Raw genomic sequence first — 22,336 nt, 5'->3', positions numbered from 1 at the left:
GAAATTCCTATCAGCTGAGTGTGGCTGAGATAAATGAAAAGAAACAAAATCTTACCTAGTAAGTGTGTACTCCCTGAGTCCTGAATGCAGGTTCATGGCAGAAAAGGTACCTATACATCCACGCAATCGTTTGTCTCGACCAATCTTCCACGTTACAAAGAGTGGGCTGTTTGGGAAAGAGGAAGGGGAAAAGGAGAACATGACAGGAGTTCTGAGTGTGATCAAATCAAGTCACCCACCTCATAGTTGAGAAAAAAAGCTATGCTTGTGAAATGCTGTTAACAGTATTACTATAAATATGCCTCAAGGCTCATTGCACATGTTTTTGAGAATGCTGTTGTAGTTGAGGTGTCAAAAATACAGGTTAGTGGAAGGAAATGAATAGGAAGGATAGAATTCTTTTCAAGCACTTCTCCAACTTCCTATGCAACACTGTACATGTTTCACTACTACTTCTGACTGTAGATCAACCTTCCACAACATGGTGCCCTCATGCTGTTTTGTACTACAGTTCCTATCAGCCCCAGCAAGCTGTTTTAAATGAAACTTTAAGACCTGCTAATTTAAATCTGCTCTATCTGTCCCAGGCTTTGAATAAATAGCAAAGGTGACTTTAGTGCTGATTTTGAGATTTTATTGCTTCTGCTGTATTCCAAGTACTACTAATTTTACCACATTTGTTCTGAATAATAGCATTAAGTAGAATGCTATTATGATGTTTCCATTTGATTGGAAGCTGCCTACAATTCCTCCCCGCCCAGTAGGATAAAAATGTTTAAAGCCTATCCACAAATGTGACTACCCCTTTCCCTCTTTATGACTCACACACTTCTGAATTATGCATCGACACACACACCTAGAAACAATTAACTTTCCACAAGTGACCAGGTAAGTGGTTAACTGTGAGCTGATGTGGAAAAAACAGGAGCATTTCACATGAAGAAGGCTGTAGATTTCCATCCCAATACGCTGAAGAGAAATCTCATTAGCCTTACTATTATTATTTCTTGGCCTTCTTATCTACCCTTGACTGTAAGGTCCAAGGGTAGGTTACAACAATATAAAATGCAAGTTTAAAACCAGTTAAAGGAACTTACAACCTGAAGAATAGGATGGGTAATAAAAATATATCTCTGATGTCAAAGGCCAAGATAAAGAGGTGCATCTTCAGCACATGATAAAAGCTATACAATGAAGATGCCATGCCTCTGTGAGGAGGGAACTGCATAGCTTAGGGGCTGCCACAGATAATGCTCCTTCCCAGGCTGCTACAGTTTGCACTCAATTCATAAAATATAAAACCACAGAATGATTAAAATAACAGAATAGCAGAACATCAATGCAGGAGGAAAGACATCCTACCCCGTCCCCCCAAAAAACAGAGCAAGCCAACCATCAACCAGGTCAGCAGACTCCCAACATCCACCGGCCTCTATGCCACAGATAAGGAAACAGGTTGGTTGGTACCCATGGAAGTCTGAGTTTCCATCCCTTCTTTAGAAAGAACAGGATGGAGGAAATCACAGAACATCTCCCAATGATGAGAAAAGGTAGCAGAAGTGCATGCAGATCTATTAGGAAACTCTGAGGCAGGCCAGAGCAAGTTACATTGAGAAAGTAGGCAATTATCAGTAATTTTAGTCTGTTTATGCTGGTAATTCCCAAGTGCCATGCCAAGAAAGCAATGCTAGAGTGCTGTGAGAAACAAACTTATGGGTAGAATTGTGTCTTCCAAATTTCAGTGGTGCCTTGTGGAAGCCCAATATTTGGTGTGCCCCCCCCCCCGTGCCTTCTTTTCTCATCAATTTACTACATCACAGATGCATCACGCAGCAGTGCCTCTTAGGCCCGACATCCAGAGCAGAGGAACCAGTTGTGTTTAACTAAATCCACCTCTGTCCTGTATATAGTGTCATCCATGTATCCCTTTAGCAAGGAAGAAGGAAGGTCCCTGCCTCAAGCAGCTTAAAATGTAAAGGTAAAGGTAAAGGTACCCCTGCCCATACGGGCCAGTCTTGACAGACTCTAGGGTTGTGCGCCCATCTCACTCAAGAGGCCGGGGGCCAGCACTGTCCGGAGACACTTCCGGGTCACGTGGCCAGCGTGACATCGCTGCTCTGGCGAACCAGAGCCGCACACGGAAACGCCGTTTACCTTCCCGCTAGTAGGCGGTCCCTATTTATCTACTTGCACCCAGGAGTGCTTTCGAACTGCTAGGTTGGCAGGTGCTAGGACCGAACAACGGGAGCGCACCCCGCCGCGGGGATTCGAACCACCGACCTTTCGATCGGCAAGCCCTAAGTGCTGAGGCTTTTACCCACAGCGCCACAGACAAAAGGGAGATAATAGTGGAAGGGGATAAGCTTGAAGGTAGGGTAAACAGGAGGAATATGCAATTACATGTAGGTAGACTGAGCTGCATGGGAAAGGATTTCTGCAGTACCTCAGAAGATACTTCTCAATCATTCTATTCAGTTGATGAAGGAAAGCAGCAGAATAACCATTCCTTGAACGAAATGTGCCCAAGAGAGTGACTAATGACAGGGAGTGGGGCCCCCCACCCTCATTTAATTTTTCTGCAGAAAATTTTCTATTTCATAATTTCATTAGCACAATGAATGCAAAGCTTGGCAGTTTCCAAGTTTTTAGCTTTGTTCTCTAAACAGAAGTAAAGCAAATATGCTAAATTAGATCACTCTCTAGGACATTATAAAAAATTTTCTGATTCAAACTGAAAACTTTCCTAATTCACATAGGAAAACTAAACGTTTTCCAGGATGAGAGCGAAGATGTTTGAATCAGGAAAAAGAAAATAAATGAAGTGTTCATCAGCTATCAGAAGTTTAGGGAAAATACAGTCATACCTTGGATTCCAAACACCTTGCGACTCGAACGTTTTGGCCCCTGAACACCGCAAACCCAGAAGTGAGTGTTCCGGTTTACAAACGTTCATTGGAAGTGGAACGTCTGATGTGGCTTCCGCAGCTTCTGATTGGGTGCAGGAAGCTCCTGCACTCAATCAGAAGCCGTGCCTTGGTTGTCAAACATTTTCGGAAGTCGATCGGACTTCTAGAATGGATTCTGTTTGACAACCAAGGTATGACTGTAGTGGTTTAAGCCTTCTATGAAAAAGATCTCTCTTGTCACACTCTTTTCCAGTGCAGTGTCTGGAAAATCTTTGGTCCTCAATATCAAGAGTGCCATGAACTTTCTGCAAGTGAGGCTGGGAAGCACACAAGTCTGCACAAAAGAAAAGCTGCTACTTCTGAGCCAAAGCCACTGTTTGCAGACAGCCTTTTTTCAGAAACAGGAGGAGAGCAAATGCTAGTCACAGCAACGCTGGCTATTCATTGTGAGTGCTGCTGAAGTGTTGCTGCTTAGAGCTCAACGCAAGGCAAAATTCAGTCAGGGTGCCACACTCATAGAACCCTTTACATAGACCACACAAGCAGTGCAAGTATTAATAGAAGCACACAGTTTATGGTGATGGATACCCTTAAGAGAATTCATCACACTAACTTTTCCCAGGCTTAGGGAGGAATATTCAGAATTCTAAAAAAAAAAAACAAAACCTGGCTGTAAAGCCTTTGACAGCTAACCAGGGTTTTCCCCATGAATTTCAACATAAGCTCCATTTGTTGTTATCATCACCATCACTTTACTCAAAAAATGACTCAAATTGACTTACAAAAAGTTAGCTCAATCCACAAACAATTTCATGTATATGGAGTCTATCTGCATATACCTATACCAATTTAAGTTGGTGAGACTTTTATATTAGAATGCATTTGTTTCCACTATGTAGGACAGTAAACTTATTTGAAAATCAGAAGTTAATGCAAGCTGGCTACAACAAACCATCATCCTGAGTCCACAGCTGATCAATACTTTTATGATTAGGTCTGATGACAGTGATTAGGACTAATGAAAATAGTGGCAAGCTTTACAGTTTGTGTTCAGTGGCCTTCAGCCCCAACAGTAGGTATTACCAGCACAGGCCAAAAACAAAGATTTATTTTAAAAAAAACCCTCTGCTGGTTGGTCCCCCTTGGAAGGGAGTCTCATGATTATGGTGCAATAACCGAACAGGTTGTGCTCCTCTCACTCATATTTTATTCAGTGGCAGATGCCATCAGGAGCAGGGCCCTTTCTTGAGATCTTAACAGACTCCCTTATAGGTACACGCCATATGGCAGAACATGATGCCTATGGTATTGGGCTCAGGTTTCATAGCTAATTGCTAGCAGTCTGAGTTGACCTGGAAACAACAGCTGCTAATGGGTTTATACAATAAGTATCTTGGATATGTAAAATGGAGTTTTGATGACACAGAACCATAATGTATTATTAAGAGACTGGAAGTGAAACAGCCTAGGCTTTGGAATACCCTCCCTTTTTAAATCCATCTGGCGCCAACACTGGTTGTTTTTCACCATATCTATCTATTTAGTCAGGCTTTTATTTGGGTGGATTCTTGATACACTGGGCCACTGATCTAAACAGAGGTCACACTAATCAAACAATATAAAAATCAATGGTATTATTGGAATGGTTTAATATCTTTATTGGAACTGAATTGTCAGTTTATATTATTTATTAAAACATTTAGGGGAAGCTTTTCCATCACCTATGATCTCCTCACTGAGAAACTGCTATTGTGCTTTCTGCCATCCCAGTGATTGCTGAACACAGTTTGAAAACCATTGCTTTGGGCAATGATATCTGCCCCAAAGAGAACACTGCCTTAATTATATAAAATACTTCTTACCGTGGGTAAGAAATTTCAGGAAAAGAATGAAGCCTCCTCATCGCTTACTTTCAATGTCCCCCCCCCCCCCATTATTCTGATCCCATTGGATATTATTTTGAATCACCACAATAGGAGTCTAAATAACTGGACTCAAGAAAGTATTTTTCTTCTTTGAAACTGATAGTCTGAGGATTAATGTTCCAGATACTTATGGATTACCTTTTGCAGGGGATTATTATCCTCAGTTGCTGTGTAAAGCAGAAGGCAAACAGAGAAAGTGAACGACTGAGAAGTGCAAAATGGTTCAGAAGTTCAGATGCTCCCATCACTGCCTCATGATAGTATACGTTACTTCTGCAGACTTAATCCCACCATAAGCAACCCCCTCATTAATGTTTTACAACAAATTCCATACACTGTACCAGTGACCTACTTTCATACAATGTCACTGGAGGTACTCTAAAAATCAAAGATGTGCCAGCTATTTTAGTAGTCAGCCAGCAAATTACAAGAGTAAATGATCCGGGATCTGTCATGCTCTCAGCAGCAAGTGCCTCTGAGGGACACCAAATGCAACTCACCACACGCCCTGCAGGTGCTGCTTTGCGTTTTCAGAAATGCAAACACTTTTCAGGGCGGAGGGATATCCATAATGACTTTTGCCTTTCCACATGAACCGATATACCTGCACAAATGACAGCAAATCTAGGCATCTTCCAAGACAATGGAGTATCTGTATAGGAGATGGGGAACCTGTGGGTTCTCCAGGTGTTGTTCTCCTACCCCAAGTCACAGATGATGGGAATTGTAGTCCAACAACACCTAGAAGATCACAGGCTCTGCACCCCTGCCTGATATATAAAAGTCATTTTCCAGCATTCAGTCAGTTTACTGTAGCCTGGAAAGCGTTAGGGAGACAACTACATATGAAACACATCTAGGATTCTCCTGGTTCCACCATGATCTACAAAAGGCAGGCAGGGGGGAAATGAATCTCCTCCCACCCCATATGGAGGAAAAGGGCCATGAAGGTGATGCATTTTTAAAAAATGCTTAATCCACTCCCCCTCAACCTGAGCAAGGAAATGGGTTTGAAAACAGATAAGCCATGATGCATTGTCTCCATTCTGCTTTACTTTCCCCATTTTTGGTGGAAGTGGGGAGAAGCAACAAGTAACTTAGCTGTATCTCTACCAAGCTGCACTCCTTGCTTTGGTAAGCAGAGCCTGGGCAGAACTGCAAAAGCAGGCCTAGTCCAATTCACAAAAATGGCCTCTATGATGGACAAATTTATGGGACAATTGTCCACCCCCATTTCCTTGCCCTCCCAATTCATCAGTGGTCATTACCATAGACCTAGGGAGAAGTGAAATTTGGCCTGTTTCTCCAGAACCAGGCCTGTCCTATGCTCACAAAGGGAAAGAAGTTTGAGTAGTGAATGGGAAGAGAAACTGGGCGGTGGGGATGCCGAGTAGGGAAAACACACTGAAGCCAGAGAAGTGAAGAGGAATAAAGGCCACACTCATGTAACAAGACTTGGAAAGGGAAAGGCTAGAACTCTCTCATATAAAGCATATCAACCCATGGGTGAAATTTCTTGGACTTGTATAAAACCAATACAGTCGTACCTTGATTTTCGAACAGCTCAGTTCTCTTAACATTTTGGCTCCCGAATGCCGCAAACCTGGAAGTGACTGTTCCAGTTTGCAAACTATTTTTGGAAGCTGAATGTCCGATGGGTCTTCCGATTGGCTGCTGCGCTTTGGTTTTTGAACATTTTGGAAGTTGAACAGATTTTTGGAATGGATTCCGTTCGACTTCCAAGGTATGACTGTAAATGCAGAGATTATAAATCTGCATGTTCACAGCTTTGCACATTCTCCACATTTTCTCAGAGGTGATATTTTAATTTGTTGTGTTGTGTGTTTGCAATAAGCAAATGGAATTTTCAACTCATTTTTCTCTTTTGACAACAATCTTTAGGTCAGGCATAGCCAATGCACTCCCCCTTCAGATGTTGTTGGGCTATTACTCCCATCATTCTTGACCACTGGCTATAAAGGCTGAAGCTGATAGGTACTGGAGTGCAACAACATCTGGAGGGCCATCACTTCTCCGCCTTTTTGGCTAAGATCAACTATAGTAACATCTGGAAGGCCGCAGATTCTACTCCCCTGTTTTAAGTGATGGTTGCAGAAATGTCTTTAGACATGACCAAACAAGCTCAACTTATCTTTGCTTCTTTTGTACAAACGGTGAAAAGTTACTAGCACAGATGTGGGCATTAGCTTTATTTTTGTAGTGAAGAAACAGAATGCCAACTAAGCAACTTCTCCATGAAGCACATTCTTTCAGACATTGTTCAGAGAGTCCATAGCAGCTAAAGTTAGCAGATTTGAGGATAGACTGAAATACCTATTTATAGCACAAGTGAGTATTGGGCCTCTTCCAAAAACACAGCCAAGAGAAAACTTTATTAACCAAGATGTATGAAAAGAAAACCTGAAATGCACACACTTAAAACATCTGAATCTAGAGAGCCAAAAAAAGCTGTTTAAAGGTTTAAGAGAGAGGATTAAAATGCAATCTCCCCTCGAATGATGGATGTAAGCAATACATACATACATACATACATACATACATACATACTGCTGGAAGCTTCACACCACTCTAGTCCACACAGAATGAATTAAATCTGTATGCCTTTGATCAGTGGTACAGCTAATATGGTAGGGAAACTATATTGCAAATTATATTCTGTGACAAGCAAAGCAGAGGCACACAAACACACAGTTTTATGGTTAATTACTGCAACCCTCTTTTGAGCTCTCTTTGTAGTGGCAGGATGTAAGCAGACAAATAAAAATAAATAAAAACTGGAGAAAAATATTCAAAAAAGTGAAAAAGCAAGTCTTGGGATAAATCAATATATATTCATTGTTCTATCCAAAGGCCATGACAAACCCACAGCAACAGTACCAATAAAACAGTACAGAACATATAACCATAATAAGAGCCAACATCCATGATGTAAGAGAGAGATTGCCAGACACCAGCAAACTCATACCCAGCTTGATTTCAAATTAAATCTCTGAATCACCACAAAAATTTTATTTAACAACTCCTCCTCCTCCTTCTTTGTAGCCAGTGCATAGAGGGCCACTCTGTGTGTTAGAAAGCTATTATTGTCATTCAAAAGAAACCAGATCATTTCTGCTGGGGTGTACCAGCTTGCTTGTGTGAAAAAGTTCATAAAGCGATCTCTTGGGTGTCTATATAAAGGGCAGGTTAACAGATAATGAGGGAAGTCTTCCAACTTGAGATTGACCACAAAAATGAAGTCTGTCTGCATATGGAACCTTGTTGTAGTGGCCACTCAAAACTGCATCATTTGGATGCAGCTCAATATAGACATTTCATAAGGTGAGAGTTTGGTCAGATAAACAGCTCTAAAATGCTCCATTTTCAAGAGTGGATACCATGAGGAAAATCTGGTATTTCTAATTAGGACTATCTTCAGACTCTGTTTGAAGGGAGAAGTTCATTGCTCAAAGAGCCTGTTCTTCAACAGACATACTAGGCTGGTGCTGAATGACAGCCACCATATGGAAACTTCTTGTAGCTGACTCCAGACTGTACCTGCTCCATACACTACAGTCTTCCATGTGTTCCAGCTTGCTACACCGATTGTGTCACTCCATATTGTGCTCCATATTGTGTCGCTCCATGCTGCTGAAAAATGCTGTCAGGGATTTATTTCTAAGTTTTTTGGTACCCCATATCATAAAACATCAAGGCAGTGTGCAACATTAACACATAAAGCACCATTAAAAACAATACAGATAATCATTAAAGTGAGCAGCTAATCAAAAACTTAAAAATTAAACAGCTATTAAGGCCTACAGCATTAAAAAGATATTAAGAGATGTCTGAAAGTCAAAAGTAAGGGTGCCTGCCTAACGCCTGGTGGAAGAACCTTTCACAATATGGAACGGGCAATACTCAATGGCCAACTTCTAGTTGATGCCAACTGGGTCTCTGTAACACAGGGAACAACTGATATATCCCTCAGCTGGGATATAAGGGCTCAGGCAGTTGTAAAGGTGTCCTGAGCTCAAGTTGTTCAGGGCTTTGTCTGTCAAAACATTAACTTTGAATTTGGCTGGGTAACCAGTGCAGGTACCACATTCCATCTGCCCCCATCAGCAGTTAAGTCACTGCATTCTGCAATAGCTGAAGCTTCCAGACAACCCTACATAGAACACATTGCAGTAGTCTAGTTTCCACCAGGAATGTCTGGTGGGGAAGGGAGAAAGGAGAATCTGTATGGCAAACCATCATCCCCTAACAGTGGATCTTTGGGTAAAGAGGTACTACACAAAATTAATTTAAAGCAGGCATAGGCAAACTCGGCCCTCCAGATGTTTTGGGACTACAACTCCCATCATCCCTAGCTAACAGAACCAGTGGTCAGGGATGATGGGAGTTGTAATCCCAAAACACCTAGAGGGCTGAGTTTGGGGATGCCTGATTTAAGGTTGCTGTCACATGGCACTCAAATTGTGAGATGCATCTCAACACCGCACGCCTCAGAATTCGCAAGAAAACATTTTCTTCCTACAATACTTTTATTGTATACTCTATTATTTTTTCATGTGTTTCCTTTATGAAGCACAAATATCTCTAGGCAAACATGAAACACTAATGTAGCAGATATTGTTGCTTCAATAGCCCAAGTATGTGACAATGAATATGAGAAGAGAGGCATGTGGGGATTGACTGACTGTATGGCGTTTCTTCAAACACATACCAAGCTAGTAATAGGAGATGTACTCATCGAGACCATGCATGAACATATGCTAGCTAAAGTGCTGGTGAGCAGGATCAAGTCAGTGCATGTCAGATTTCGGCTCTCCCAAAAATCATACAACAGGTGTTGAGCCCCCATTGCTGCTTCCTATCCACCAGCCTTGTCATTGGCATTCATTATAACTGCACTGTTTGATCACCTCTAGCTTCTTGACTAGCCACATGTTTCACATTGAAAGGGGGAATTTTAACATAAGAACACTGCCTTGATGAAGTCCTGCTTGACAACCTTGAGAGGGAACGTTTTAAGTACTCTCTCTGACTCAGAAATCAGGAAACAAAGGAAGTTGCCTTGTACTGAGTCAGACCAGTGGCCAATCTGACTCAGTACTGTCTATGTAGGCAGGCAGCTGCTCTCCAGAGTTTCAGCAGAAGGTCTTTCCTTCAACAAGCCTCTATTTTTCTTTTACATATTCCATGCATCATCTAGCTCTCTTTGCTTTCCTGGACATTTTCACATTCCCCCCACCAAAACCCTTCCACTTAAGAACTCATTGTATATTTAGCAGCCAGTATCTGCTTTGCCTGCAGATTGGGTTCTTTCTATACTTTGTTATTTTAGGCTGGTAGACTGCAGGATACGAGTCAGCAACTTCCAAGAGTTAACTCAACTCAAATAAACAAAAGTGTTTAAAATCTTGTGCCCATCCTCCAAAAGTAATTAAGTACAGAGAATATCTTAGCCAGTTAGCTATGACTGCATGTGCTTACAAAAGATTGTTTAATCTATAAAGACTTTTCAGGGGAGGTTTGCCAAGTATACTTACTTTCAAAAAATGTACCAGAAGATAAACTCTACACCAGTTTATCACTAGCAGCCAAAAACAACTTAAAGTTCCAACAGATGTTATTACACGCAAACACCCCAAAGGAAGGGGTGTGGCTCAGTGGCATAGTTTATGCTTTGCATTCTGGAGGACCCAGATTCTATCCCCAGTATCTCAAGGTAGGGATGGAAGAAATTTCTGTCTCAATCCATGGAGACCTGCTGCCAGTCAGTGTAGACCATACTGAGCAAGGTGGAAGGCAGCTTTATGTGTCCCACCCACAACACACAATTAAATGCAAACTCAACACATACTATGAAAGCAAAATGCCCTGGATTCCTAACATCTCCACTCAAAAGGAACATGTAGCAGATGATGGGTAAGACTTCTGCCTTAGAACCTGCAGAGCAGCTGTCCATCAAAAGTAAACAATAGCAGACTAGATTGACAATAGCCTGATTTAGTAGAAGGCAGCTTACTAAGCTACTAACAAATGTTGCTTTATGACCTTCAAAGCCCTAAACGTCTCCACCCCCATTGTTCCGCCCGGACACTGAGGTCCAGCGCCGAGGGCCTTCTGGCGGTTCCCTCACTGCGAGAAGTCAAGTTACAGGGAACCAGGCAGAGGGCCTTCTCAGTAGTAGCACCCGCCCTGTGGAATGCCCTCCCACCAGATGTCAAAGAGAAAAACAACTACCAGACTTTTAGAAGACATCTGAAGGCAGCCCTGTTTAGGGAAGCTTTTAATGTTTGATGGGCTATTGTTGGAAGCCGTCCAGAGTGGCTGGGAAAACCCAGCCAGATGGGCAGGGTATAAATAATTTATTATTATTATTATTATTATTATTATTATTATTATTATTATTGAAACAGGATTTCTACAAGACAGCACGAACGCTTACTAGTATTCATGAGGACATGAACTGACCAGGGGCAAAATAAACTGGACCTTATGGAAGTGGTAAGACAGCCACCAAAAGTAGTGACCCAACATCTCATCCTTCCTTCATAATGTCTAAAACATGAAGTAAAATGTAATCACAATTGTGATGTTACTAGATGTTACCGAGCAACAGATGAGGTGATATGGGGCTGCTTTTTTCATAGCAGTCATGCAGCATTTATAACTGATTGCTATACTATGCTCTGCATAATGACGCATTTGAAGACTGTCTGGAAATGGCAGCTTGTGCAAAATATGGTCACTCAGTTATTGAGCAGATCAGGTTATTGAGAATATATAACACTAGTCTTGCAGTGGCTGCCTATATGCCATCTGAACCCAATTCAAGGTGTTTGTGATGGTTTAAAACGCCTGAAACAACTTGGGATCTACAGTATTTACATGAATCTAATGCGCACCTCAATTTTCAAAACCTTGAAACCAAAAAAGTATTTGCTGGCAAATGTAAATGTGCCCTCAAATCTAACGTGCACCCTAATTTTCACAACCTAATTTGGCCAAAAAAGGTGTGCATTACATTCAAGCAAATACTTAATGGAGTGCCTCCTCCTATACTGAACCAGCTGCTTATAAATTAAGATAATCAGGGAGGCTCTCTGGCTGTACTTCAATTTATTATATGGCAACTTGAGAGACGACTGTCTCTGTTCTTGAAAGCCACCTATGAAATTACCTCCCCTCTGACACTGGTTGGTAAACAAATAACAAACAAGTAATTGTTCAAGTAGCTACAATGAGTTCTTATGTCTCATCTAGAATCAAACCTTTATAGAATAGTGTTAACAAAATCTCAGTCAAATTCTGAGATTTCTATAATGGTAAGTGCTGCTATGGGCTAGGACTTAAAGTACAGCAAAAATTAGCCCTCTTAAGTAAAACTAAGAGGGTAGCAAATTAAGCTGGAAGATCTTGAAAACTGCAATAGGTGTCCGAATTTAAGAATCAACAGCATCCCGAAGTTTGAGGGAAGGTTGGTGGAAGCTTTATGGCATTTTTGTCCATTAGTGGGTTTCTGTTTTGCACCTATGTACCTGTGCTCATAGGGACGCGGGTGGAGCTGTGGATTAAACCACAGAGCCTAGGACTTGCTGATCAGAAGGTTGGCAGTTCAAATCGCCGCAATGGGGTGAGCTCCCGTTGCTCGGTCCCTGCTCCTGCCAACCTAGCAGTTCGAAAGCACATCAAGTGCAAGTAGATAAATAGGTACCGCTCCGGCGGGAAGGTAAACGGCGTTTTCGTGTGCTGCTCTGGTTGTCCAGAAGCGGCTTAGTCACGCTGGCCGCATGATCCGGAAGCTGTACGCTGGCTTCCTTGGCCAATAAAGCGAGATGAGCGCCGCAACCCCAGAGTCGGCCACGACTGGATCTGATGGTCAAGGGTCCCTTTACCTTTACCTGTGCTCATAGATTACTTTGAGCATATTCATCAAGTGCTGGTACTGCAGTCTCCATAGCAGCCAGACCAATGGGCATTAGCTGGAAATGAGTAAAACAAAATAAAGGAAATAATTCCCATAGTACCTTATTTATTTAGGCAAAGCATTTTAATGCTGCTATTCAGTCAAAAAGGATCAAGCATAAATTAGATATTCAACCAGGTACATATAAAGATGCTTACTTTGACTTTTCCTGCCCATCTGCTCTGACAAACAGTGAGCTCTCATCACACAGCTGTTTTGAGAATCTCACATTTCAAATATACATATGAGGCTTCCACCTAGTCATCTTTTCACAAGCCCAGAATCAGCTTCATACCTCCTACCAGGAAGTACAAAACCTCTTAAGAGCAACACAAGGCACCTAATGCAGTAGTCATCCAAGAATTGAAGTCAAGAAATTATATGAGTGGTGCTAGAAGACTGAAAAGAAAAAGAAACCACATATCAATACACTTGAGTGAGCATTTAATCTGTTTGATTTTTTAGCTGCACATACTCACAAATTACTAGCATTTTATTTAGACAAATAAAAGGTTAGACTATTGTCTTGGTTCATTTTTAACTTTTAATGACAGACTAGTTGCCTTGGATTATTCCTCCTCTAAAACTTGCAGCCATTCCATCAGTCTGAGGAAGAGATGGGAAGAAGGATCACCTTACTGGCTCTGCTGATACACCCGATCCTTTTGGCTCCTCCCCTCTCTGAAGTTTCAGAGCCATAGCAGTGTTGCAGCAAAAATGCACTGCAGTCCATTTCCATCAGACGCATAGAAGCATAGAATCATAGAGTTGAGATGTTTCATGGGTCTTTTCCCTCCCCCCTTTTGAAGATGGGGCAACATCTGTCTGCCTCCGGTCTGTAGGGACCTCACCTATTCTCCAAGAATTTTCAAAGATTATAGACCAGGGGTCAGCAACCTTTTTCAGCCGTGGGCCAGTCTACCACCAGTCTACCAGACCATGTGACGGGCCGGACTATATTTTTTGGGGGGAGGAAATGAATGAATTCCTATGACCCACAAATAACCCAGAGATGCATTTTAAATAAAAGCACACATTCTACTCATGTAAAGCACGCTGATTCCTGGACCGTCCACGGGCTGGATTGAGAAGGCGGTTGGGCCGCATCCGGCCCATGGACCTTAGGTTGCCTACCCCTGTTATAGACAAAGGCTCTGAGATTACATCCTCAAGCTCCTTTACTTTTATTGGGTACAGCCTCTAATTCAAGTTACAGTGGTACCTCGAGTTACAAACGCCTCAGGCTACAAACATCACTGACCTGGAAGAGTTACCTCGAGTTGAGAACTTTGCCCCAGGATGAGAACGGAAATTGTGTGCTGGCGGTGCAGCAGCAGCAAGAGGCCCCATTAGCGAAAGCACGCTTCTAGTTAAGAACAGTTTCAGGTTCAGAACGGACCTCCGGAAGAAATTAAGTTCATAACTAGAGGTACCACTGTATTTGAAACATGAACTTGGAGACACTAAACAAAAGCGACTTCTGCAATTTAGTAAAAATAAAACCACTATTTTCAACAAAGTTATTTTTTGTGTTTTTCAAAGAGATGCACAGTTTAAGTATCAAAAACTAAACAAAAAAAGGGAGCTAAATCTTTAAATTATATTAACGTTATCTCAAATGCACACAGGATGGGTAAATTTCAGTTTGCTGGCTGAAAAAGAGCTTACATGTTGAGGTGTCTGGAAATTCTCCCTGAGAGCAGACAGATCACACGGTTGCAGTCAATGGAAGAAATTTTCAAACTGGTGGATCTCAAGGAGTGGATTCAGTGGATCTGAACAAAGGATTTGTCCTAACCCTGGAATGTTGAAACCTTTGTAGAAAGAAAACCTTCAGCCCACATTGCAAATCCATATCTGAGCAGGCTGTAGTTTTGGAATGAAGTAATAGGTATATTAGCATCAATATAGTCTTGTATAGCACCATGATCAACATAAGATTAGGAAGTATAAAAGAATAATGTTTTGTTATTAAGACAACTGAAATAAGCACAACTCTTTTGTGAAAGCAATTCACCTTTTCTATGCTCCTAACATCTAATTTTTTAAACAAAAAACTCCCAAGATCTTTTCCAAGTATTTCTAGATGCCTGCTACCAAATGTCAATTTCAAATATAACTAATAAATGCTTCATGAAAGCTCTTTTGTCACAAAGGGCTTAGAATTCAGATTTTATTGCGAATGCTTTTCAAATGTCAAGCTTATACACAAATAACATAATGTAAGGGTAGCTGCTCTAAAGCTTGCATCTAAGTCTACTTTTGAAAAACCAAAATCATGAAAATGGCTGTCTCACAGAATCTGATTCTAGACCCCTATACACTGCACACAACCTCTTTCCAACGTCAACATGGTTATTATTGTGCATGCAGTTTCAGAAACAGGCTACATGAATAGTTTTATTCCCATGTACTATTGGTGTGCCATTGATAGACAGCCTCCTTCAGTTTTGCTTAGGCCATTTCTGAGCTCAAGAGTTCAATGAAGTGCCTGGTATCCTTTCTTAAAGGATGCTTGGTTGGTGCAAGAATACTGAATGGCACTCATGGATACCACATTTTTAAATCATTATTTCTGGATCTTCCACTAGTACCCTGGATGCTCAGAAAATGCATTTGTACAGATGATTCTAACAATGAGCTAGAAAAGCTATACAGTACAGCCAACACATGTGAAAAACACACTGTGTCAAGGAAAGAGCTGAGCTCTCCAGCACAAATGTGAGGAGGTGGCCAAGGCAAAGAGAAGCATCTGAGGAGCAAACAGCCAAGGAGGCTCAGGTACTGGGGGTGATTAGGTGTGTTATTTAAGTTTCAGCTGGTGAACCAACTTAATTGAGAAGACCTAGCAAGAATAATCCATTCTCTGGTCACATCTAGGCTTGGCTACTGCAACCGTTCTACATGGCTATGCCTTTAAAGAAAGCTTGGGAACTTCAGCTGTTTGAAAATGTGGCTGCCAGAGGGGGAAAGGCAGTCAGATCATGCAACTTCCTCATAATATCTGCTGCACTGGTTGACAGTGTGTTTCTGAGCCAATTTAAAAATGCTGGTTTCAATCTTAAAAGCTTTGAATGGTTTGAAGGACTGCCTGCATCTATTAGCAACCTGACTATATCTTAACATTCAACAAGAGAGGCTCTCCTCAACTGCCTACCACCTAGATTGGTGAGTGTGAAAGAGACTGTCTTCTCTGTGGTGGCCCCACAGCGCTAGAATTCATTCCTACTGACCATCAGGAAGCTACTACACAACAGTCCTTTAGAAAGCTTTGGAAACTTTATTTGTTTCATGAATAATTTGTACATGAGTAGCATTTCTTTATGTGCTACGCAATGTAATGGAGAAATCAGGGGGAACTGTATTTAGATTTGGGGTTTGCTTGGATGCTGTACTACTGCTGGCTCATTTTGTGTAGGGGAGGGTGTTTTGTTGAAATTATGCTGCATGGTTCCTATTTTGTATTATTGTTATGTGTTTTATTTTGACCACATTAAATCACCCTGAGAGAGTTCATAATTGGAAAATGCAGCATATACATATTTTAAAATAAATAAATCCTGTTGGGGAAGAGATGAATTGATGCCTTCTAGAGTCACATCTCAATGGTAGTGGACACATCACAGAGCTAGTTGCTACTGATTTCAAGCACAAGAGAATGCTTACGCTTTGTATTAGCTGGCTAAAAATAAAGCAGTGGATGTCCTCATCCTTATTACTGCTTTCAGTTTAAGGATACACAAAGGATCCATCTGCTACTGAACATCTTTGACATTAATAGTACAGCCAATGCCAACACCAAGTCCTGGAAAAGACTGCAGCAAAATCATCACCATCATCTATTTTCATACTGTATTCATCATGCTGGTTTAAACATATTATTTTCCACTCACTTCAAGTTCTCCATCACTGTATCAGGAGCTTAGTCAAACCATCACAGACAAGATGCAGACAAGACCCCTAGATCAAATTAGGACAGCCTGTTCTGATGCAAACTGTGTACTGTATAGTGTTTTAGATAATCATTGTGTCACCATGACAGTTAAACACCTTGGATTATGTTATGTTTAAACAGCAGGGAGGAAAAAGGACCCTTTTGCTTAAAACCATAATGGGAGTTACAGCACATCTGGTCAAATCAGTGTAAGGATTAACTTTATCCTCAGTATGAAGAACACAGGAAGAAAAAAAAAAGGGTAAGCCTGGAAAGAGTCACTGAGGAAACGCGAATGAAGAAGTTAGCATGGAAGCCAACAACAGAGTAAACTGGGAATACAAACTCAGCAGCACATAAGTTATGGCTACTTCTGCCAGTGACAAACTCCAGTTTCCGAAAGCACAGCCGTTTTGTTGTTCAGCTGCCAGGGAAAAGTCAGAGTTTGCACAGATTTGTATGGTTTTCACTTTCTGACCCCAGCATATCACTCGACTGCACAGCACCAACTCTGTCACGTCCACTGGCTCATGTCTACACAATTTTAGCATAGCAGCTGAAAAAACAACATTCAGAGATTGTTGTTCCAAATTATCAGCCTCCTGTAATGTTCATTTTTTTAATAGTCAGGTTTGTGAGGCCAACCACCTCTCTATAAAACCCATCTCCAATATTGTTTCACAGTGTTCTAGCACAGTGTGCGCCCACCAGATGTTGTCAAACCCCAACTAACTTTGGCCCCATCCAGCATGGGCAATGGCAGTAAGGCAATGCAAGGAGCAGTTGCCTTGTTCTCAATATCTCTCAGTGAATTCTGGGTCACTTCTGAGAGGAGAAAAAGCCTTCCTCCCCACCAACTCCAGAGACAGGGATCTCCAGGGCAGATTTGCTTCCAATCTTTTTTGGTGCTCCTAAGTATGCCTCTTGACTTCCTCTTGTACAAGTGAAGAGACACAGCTTGAAGTTATAGTGGGAAATACTTAGGTACAGAGATGGGAGGGGATCAAACCTGCCAGCCACCTTGACGAGTCACCAGTCACCACTGACAGGAACTGCTAAATTAAATGAATTTTATTTTATATAATTTTTCTTAAATTTTCTAATTTACATTTCAAAATATTCATTTAAACAACCTTAAATCAATGACTTCCCTTCTTCTCTTTCCGTGGTTCATTTTGCACAACATACATCCCTGCATATTTTGCATGAACTAAACCATTCAGTAAACCATTGTTCTATCAATCAAAACTTATTTAAGCTGTTGAATTTATCTTAATGCTACTAGCATGTTATATGATGTTGTCCTCACATCAGACATAAGGAAAAGGTTTGTGTTTGGAAGTAGAAAATGCTTATTTGTCCTTGCTGAGACCCTGAGCATAAGTGGTGATGATATTAATTTTGGGGAGACCAGAAAAGCAGATCAGGTGCCAAGCCTTGCTCTACCTCAATGATAGAAAATATGGGGAAACTGAAAAATAATTATACCTTTTTATTTACCCCCTGCCAAGGCCTGTACCGAGTTCACTTTTAAAAAGAATTCACAAAAGCTCAATTTTTACCTATTGTACTCCACTCTGCAATTAGAGGCCTGACACTTAACTCTACATGCATTTTATTAAAGCAGGCAAAACCGAGGCATACGTCCAGTAGTACTTTTTACCCAAATCAAATTTCTATCCCTAATCCTTATTTACCTGACTAAATTCAACACGCTCGAAATCTGGCACCATGGGTTTCTTCATGGGTGCTTTTGGAAAGTGCAAAATATCTGGGAACCAAATAATTCGTGTTCAGAACATTTCTACAGGAATCTGAATTATCAATATCACTCAATCAGCATGAAGATTATACCTCCTAAACTTTCCACATGACAATGAATGAGTTTCTGGCTTGCAACATTTCAGCTTTGCTTTTTCAGAGCTGTCAGTTACCTACGGTTTGCCATTAATTTTAACTGTGCTGTGAACACGAGTGCCTTTTAAAAACATTTTAGATCTAGTGTGGAATCATTTAACAACAGAGAGGTGGGGTGGAAAGAGAAAAAGGAAATATTGTGGAAAAATTCATCAGCACAGTTCAACCTACATCATCCTAGGATGGCTATGTTAGAGACAGAGACAGATAAAAGCCAGTTATCTCAGGCTGCAGTCATATGCCTTAAACACAAAACCATATTCTCTAATCCAAGGCTTGCCTACCCCTTAGGCTTTAAATCTTCAATGGAGATTGCTCTGGGAAAGTCTCTCAAGGGAGGATTACACAGGCTAAAACTGACTAGTTTTAATTGAAGTTTAGAAATATATGACCAGTATAATACCTAAGATCTTAATCTCAGCCTTCAGTCTCCTGTGGAGGCCTCAGAGCACGATTAATATTGCTTGCATCACCTGTTTGGGTGTAACACAGGCAGTCGTCATAGAGACAATTAAATCGCAGCAGTGACATACAAGGGAGATGGGGGCCTTGTGAGCAAGGTAGAAGCAGAGAACGGACTTGAAGAAGGAATGACATTAATTATTTTCATAGATCAATTAAAAACCCTGCCTGTACATCTATTTTGTTTACACCAGCTCAAGGTTCCTTAAAATGGTGTTCAACACTTACAAAGCAAACTTCTATATCTAGCACTAATAATAAAATTCCAGACTAAAAGACAGCTCACAGCAGATACAAATATAATCATAGGATTAGTAAAAAGCCTTTCAGCTCAAACAAGCTCAAAGCCTGCCAAAAAAGGAGTATCTTAAATAGGTGCCAAAAGACCTTTGGACGGAAAACATGAGCCTCCCTAGGTAGGGAGTTCCACAACCATAGTATAATCACAGAGAAAACAACTGAGGCGGCAGGAAGAAAGAAGTGCCTCACCTACAAATCTTTATAATAAGACAGGATCATTTGGAATGAAATGGGACCTTTAGATATCCTGAACCTAAGTTGCTTAAAAAGGTCAAAAACCTTGAATTGTGTCCAAAAACAAACTCAAAGCCAGTAGCTGTTGGAGCAATGGCTTTGCATGCTCCTAAGAACCAGCTCCCTTTGCTGCTGCATTCTGGATCACTTGGAAGTTTCCAAACACTTTCCAAATACTTCCAAGGCGGTGGAAAGGAAAGAGCACCGCCGTAATCCAGTCTCTATGTAACTAACACACAACACCTGACCCCACTCCAGGAATAAGCTCAGTTGACACTCTGTTTGTGGTGTTTGTGGTGGCCAAATGCATTTTCACTATCTCCTGAGTTCACATGAAATTCATGCAGAGATCTTTCCCAGTCCTACTTAGAGATCCTGGAGATTGAATCTGTGGCCTTCTGCATGCAAAGGAGATGCTCTGCAGTGGACTTTCTCCACTCTATTTCAGAGTGGTATCATATCTGCACTAACTAGCAAATAATTAATTTTGTGTGTGGCTATCAGTAAAATGCAACTCAGAGCAATGAATTAGATAGCTAACCCTAGAGCAGCCGATTTGTCTGACACCAAGAGCCCTATGGGATGGAGGGCAGCGATTCATTTGCCTATTATCAAAATCAGCTTAATTAACACAATTCATATAAATTTGCGGGGCTCTAGGCCATAGCTCTTGCTCCTTCTCCACACTGCCACTACTACAATAATTAAAGTCACATTTTGAATATTTTGGTGCTGTTAATCAGTTAACCAAGATTCTAGTCAGACCTATTAAGATTCTGTAGTGAAGAACTGCAAATTAAGAGAGGCCACCAACAGATTTCTCCTCATTTGCTCCGAGAAATCTTGCTAATTCAAGGAAGCTTAAATTCTGCATTCGTTCTGCAACCCTTTCAACAACTTGGTACGCCCTCTTCCTGGCTTTTAATACCAAGGTACATTCACCAGTCTTTGTTTTGAAAGTAAAGGAATCCCCTGCTGAGTAGCACAGTGGCGTCTCTTAAGTATACAGCATTTATGAAGAATTTGAAGAAGGTGCCACACTTTAAAGCCTTACCCACTATGATGCAAATAGTTTAAATAAATAAAAAAAAGAACAGCTCTGTAAAGCCTTTTAATATTTAGGCGGAACATTCTAGAATAAATTTGAATAGAGAATGAATAAGAACAGATGAGAATAAAGAATATATAAGGATAAATAATAAAGAACCATAGATGTTGCTTATAAAACTAGTTATAGGTAGGTAGCCGTGTTGGTCTGCCGTAGTCGAAACAAGATAAAAAAATTCCTTCCAGTAGCACTTTAGAGACCAACTTTGTTATTGGTATGAGCTTTTGTGTGCATGCACACTTCTTCAGATATCTGAATGGTATGAGGATCAGTGCGTTTGGTATCTGAAGAAGTGTGCATGCACATGAAAGCTCATACCAATAACAAACATAGTTGGTCTCTAAGGTGCTACTGGAAGGAATTTTTTTAGCTTATAAAACTGATAGGGAAACTCTCTTATTAGGGTGCCCTAAGTATATTGTAAACCACTTTCATAGCCCTTACAGAACAGAAAGATTTATGAATTCAATTCGTGTATGGGGTGTTAAGAGAGCGATAGTACCTCTGGTGTGGAACACGTCAAGCTCCTTCTGGGATAGTTTGTCCACCTTTGGTCCCTACCCTGTACTCAGCTCTCACCTGTAGCTCTTAGAAACCAGGTAAGGGCAGCTGATGTGTCTCAAACCCTCCGTGAGTTAGGGACTTCCCCTGCAGGCAAAGACAGGCTCCAACGGATTGAGTGGACAAGACCAATAGTGGGTCAAGAGGACAGTTTCTGCATGTGCTGTAGAGGGAAGGGAGACTGGGCTCGTCAACCTGGGAAGGTAGCCCATCTGGGAGAAATAAATCTCTGATCCGAAACCTCTGCTGCCCTGCAATATATCTTTGGAGGAAGAAAGGGCTAAGGAGTAAACCCTACACAATTCTGGACTGGAGTACCTAAGATGGTTAGATGGGACCTTGTATGCCTCCTTCCAGCAACTCCTGCAGCTAAGCTGGAGCCAACTGTATTTCTCCATTTTCCTTTGGTCCACATCAGCGAGGCTGAGAGGGAGGTCTTGTCAAGTGAGCAGCCTAGGACCTCCACATACACTGCTCAGTCTTGTGTACTGGGAAGGTCACTTTGGTGCTGCTAATGCAGCTGTTTGACTTCACCCCTGGAGGCATACTCCATTGTCTCTTGAGACAGACGCCAGCAGCAGACTAAATAATACACATCTTCCACACTTTATGGATTCTGTGGGAATACTATGAAAAGGGACCAGATGAACGGTGGCTGAACAGCCATGGTCAAATATCTAGGTATTCTTTAGTACAACACTGAAACACTACATTTCAACAATCCTCCAAACCAGGGCCTGGTGGATTATGAATGAGCCAAGGTGCCATGGGCTTCCTCCTCCCTACTCTTTTTTTATTTAATAATATTTATATACTGCTTAATCAACAAAAACCTCTAAGCAGTTTACATAACACATGTATTCCCATATCAGTTCCTGTATAATGCTAAACATACCTTGTTATGGTGGTGAACTATGCTTAGAGGCTGCCTTCCAAATCAGAATCAGAAATTGCTGGCTGAATTGGATTATCCCTTTTGGTATAGAGGAAAAGCCCTAACTATAACTTGCA

At 41.3% G+C, this 22,336-nt stretch overlaps 1 protein-coding gene across 3 annotated transcripts in view; it reads right to left on the bottom strand.

The window, feature by feature from the left end:
- The window catches only part of AMMECR1 (AMMECR nuclear protein 1), a 127,967-nt gene that overhangs the window by 56,631 nt on the left and 49,000 nt on the right, over positions 1-22,336 (bottom strand). For all 3 annotated transcript variants that reach the window (XM_077922738.1, XM_077922737.1, XM_028714858.2), the window contains one exon: positions 56-166. In XM_077922738.1, the coding sequence (XP_077778864.1) occupies positions 56-166 (111 nt within the window). The remainder of the gene's footprint in view (positions 1-55; positions 167-22,336) is intronic.

This window comes from Podarcis muralis, chromosome Z (genome assembly GCF_964188315.1).
Source record: "Podarcis muralis chromosome Z, rPodMur119.hap1.1, whole genome shotgun sequence".
NCBI classification, from domain to species: domain Eukaryota; kingdom Metazoa; phylum Chordata; class Lepidosauria; order Squamata; family Lacertidae; genus Podarcis; species Podarcis muralis.
Note: the sequence above shows the minus strand (reverse complement) of the source record. Positions and strands in the feature narration are given on the sequence as shown.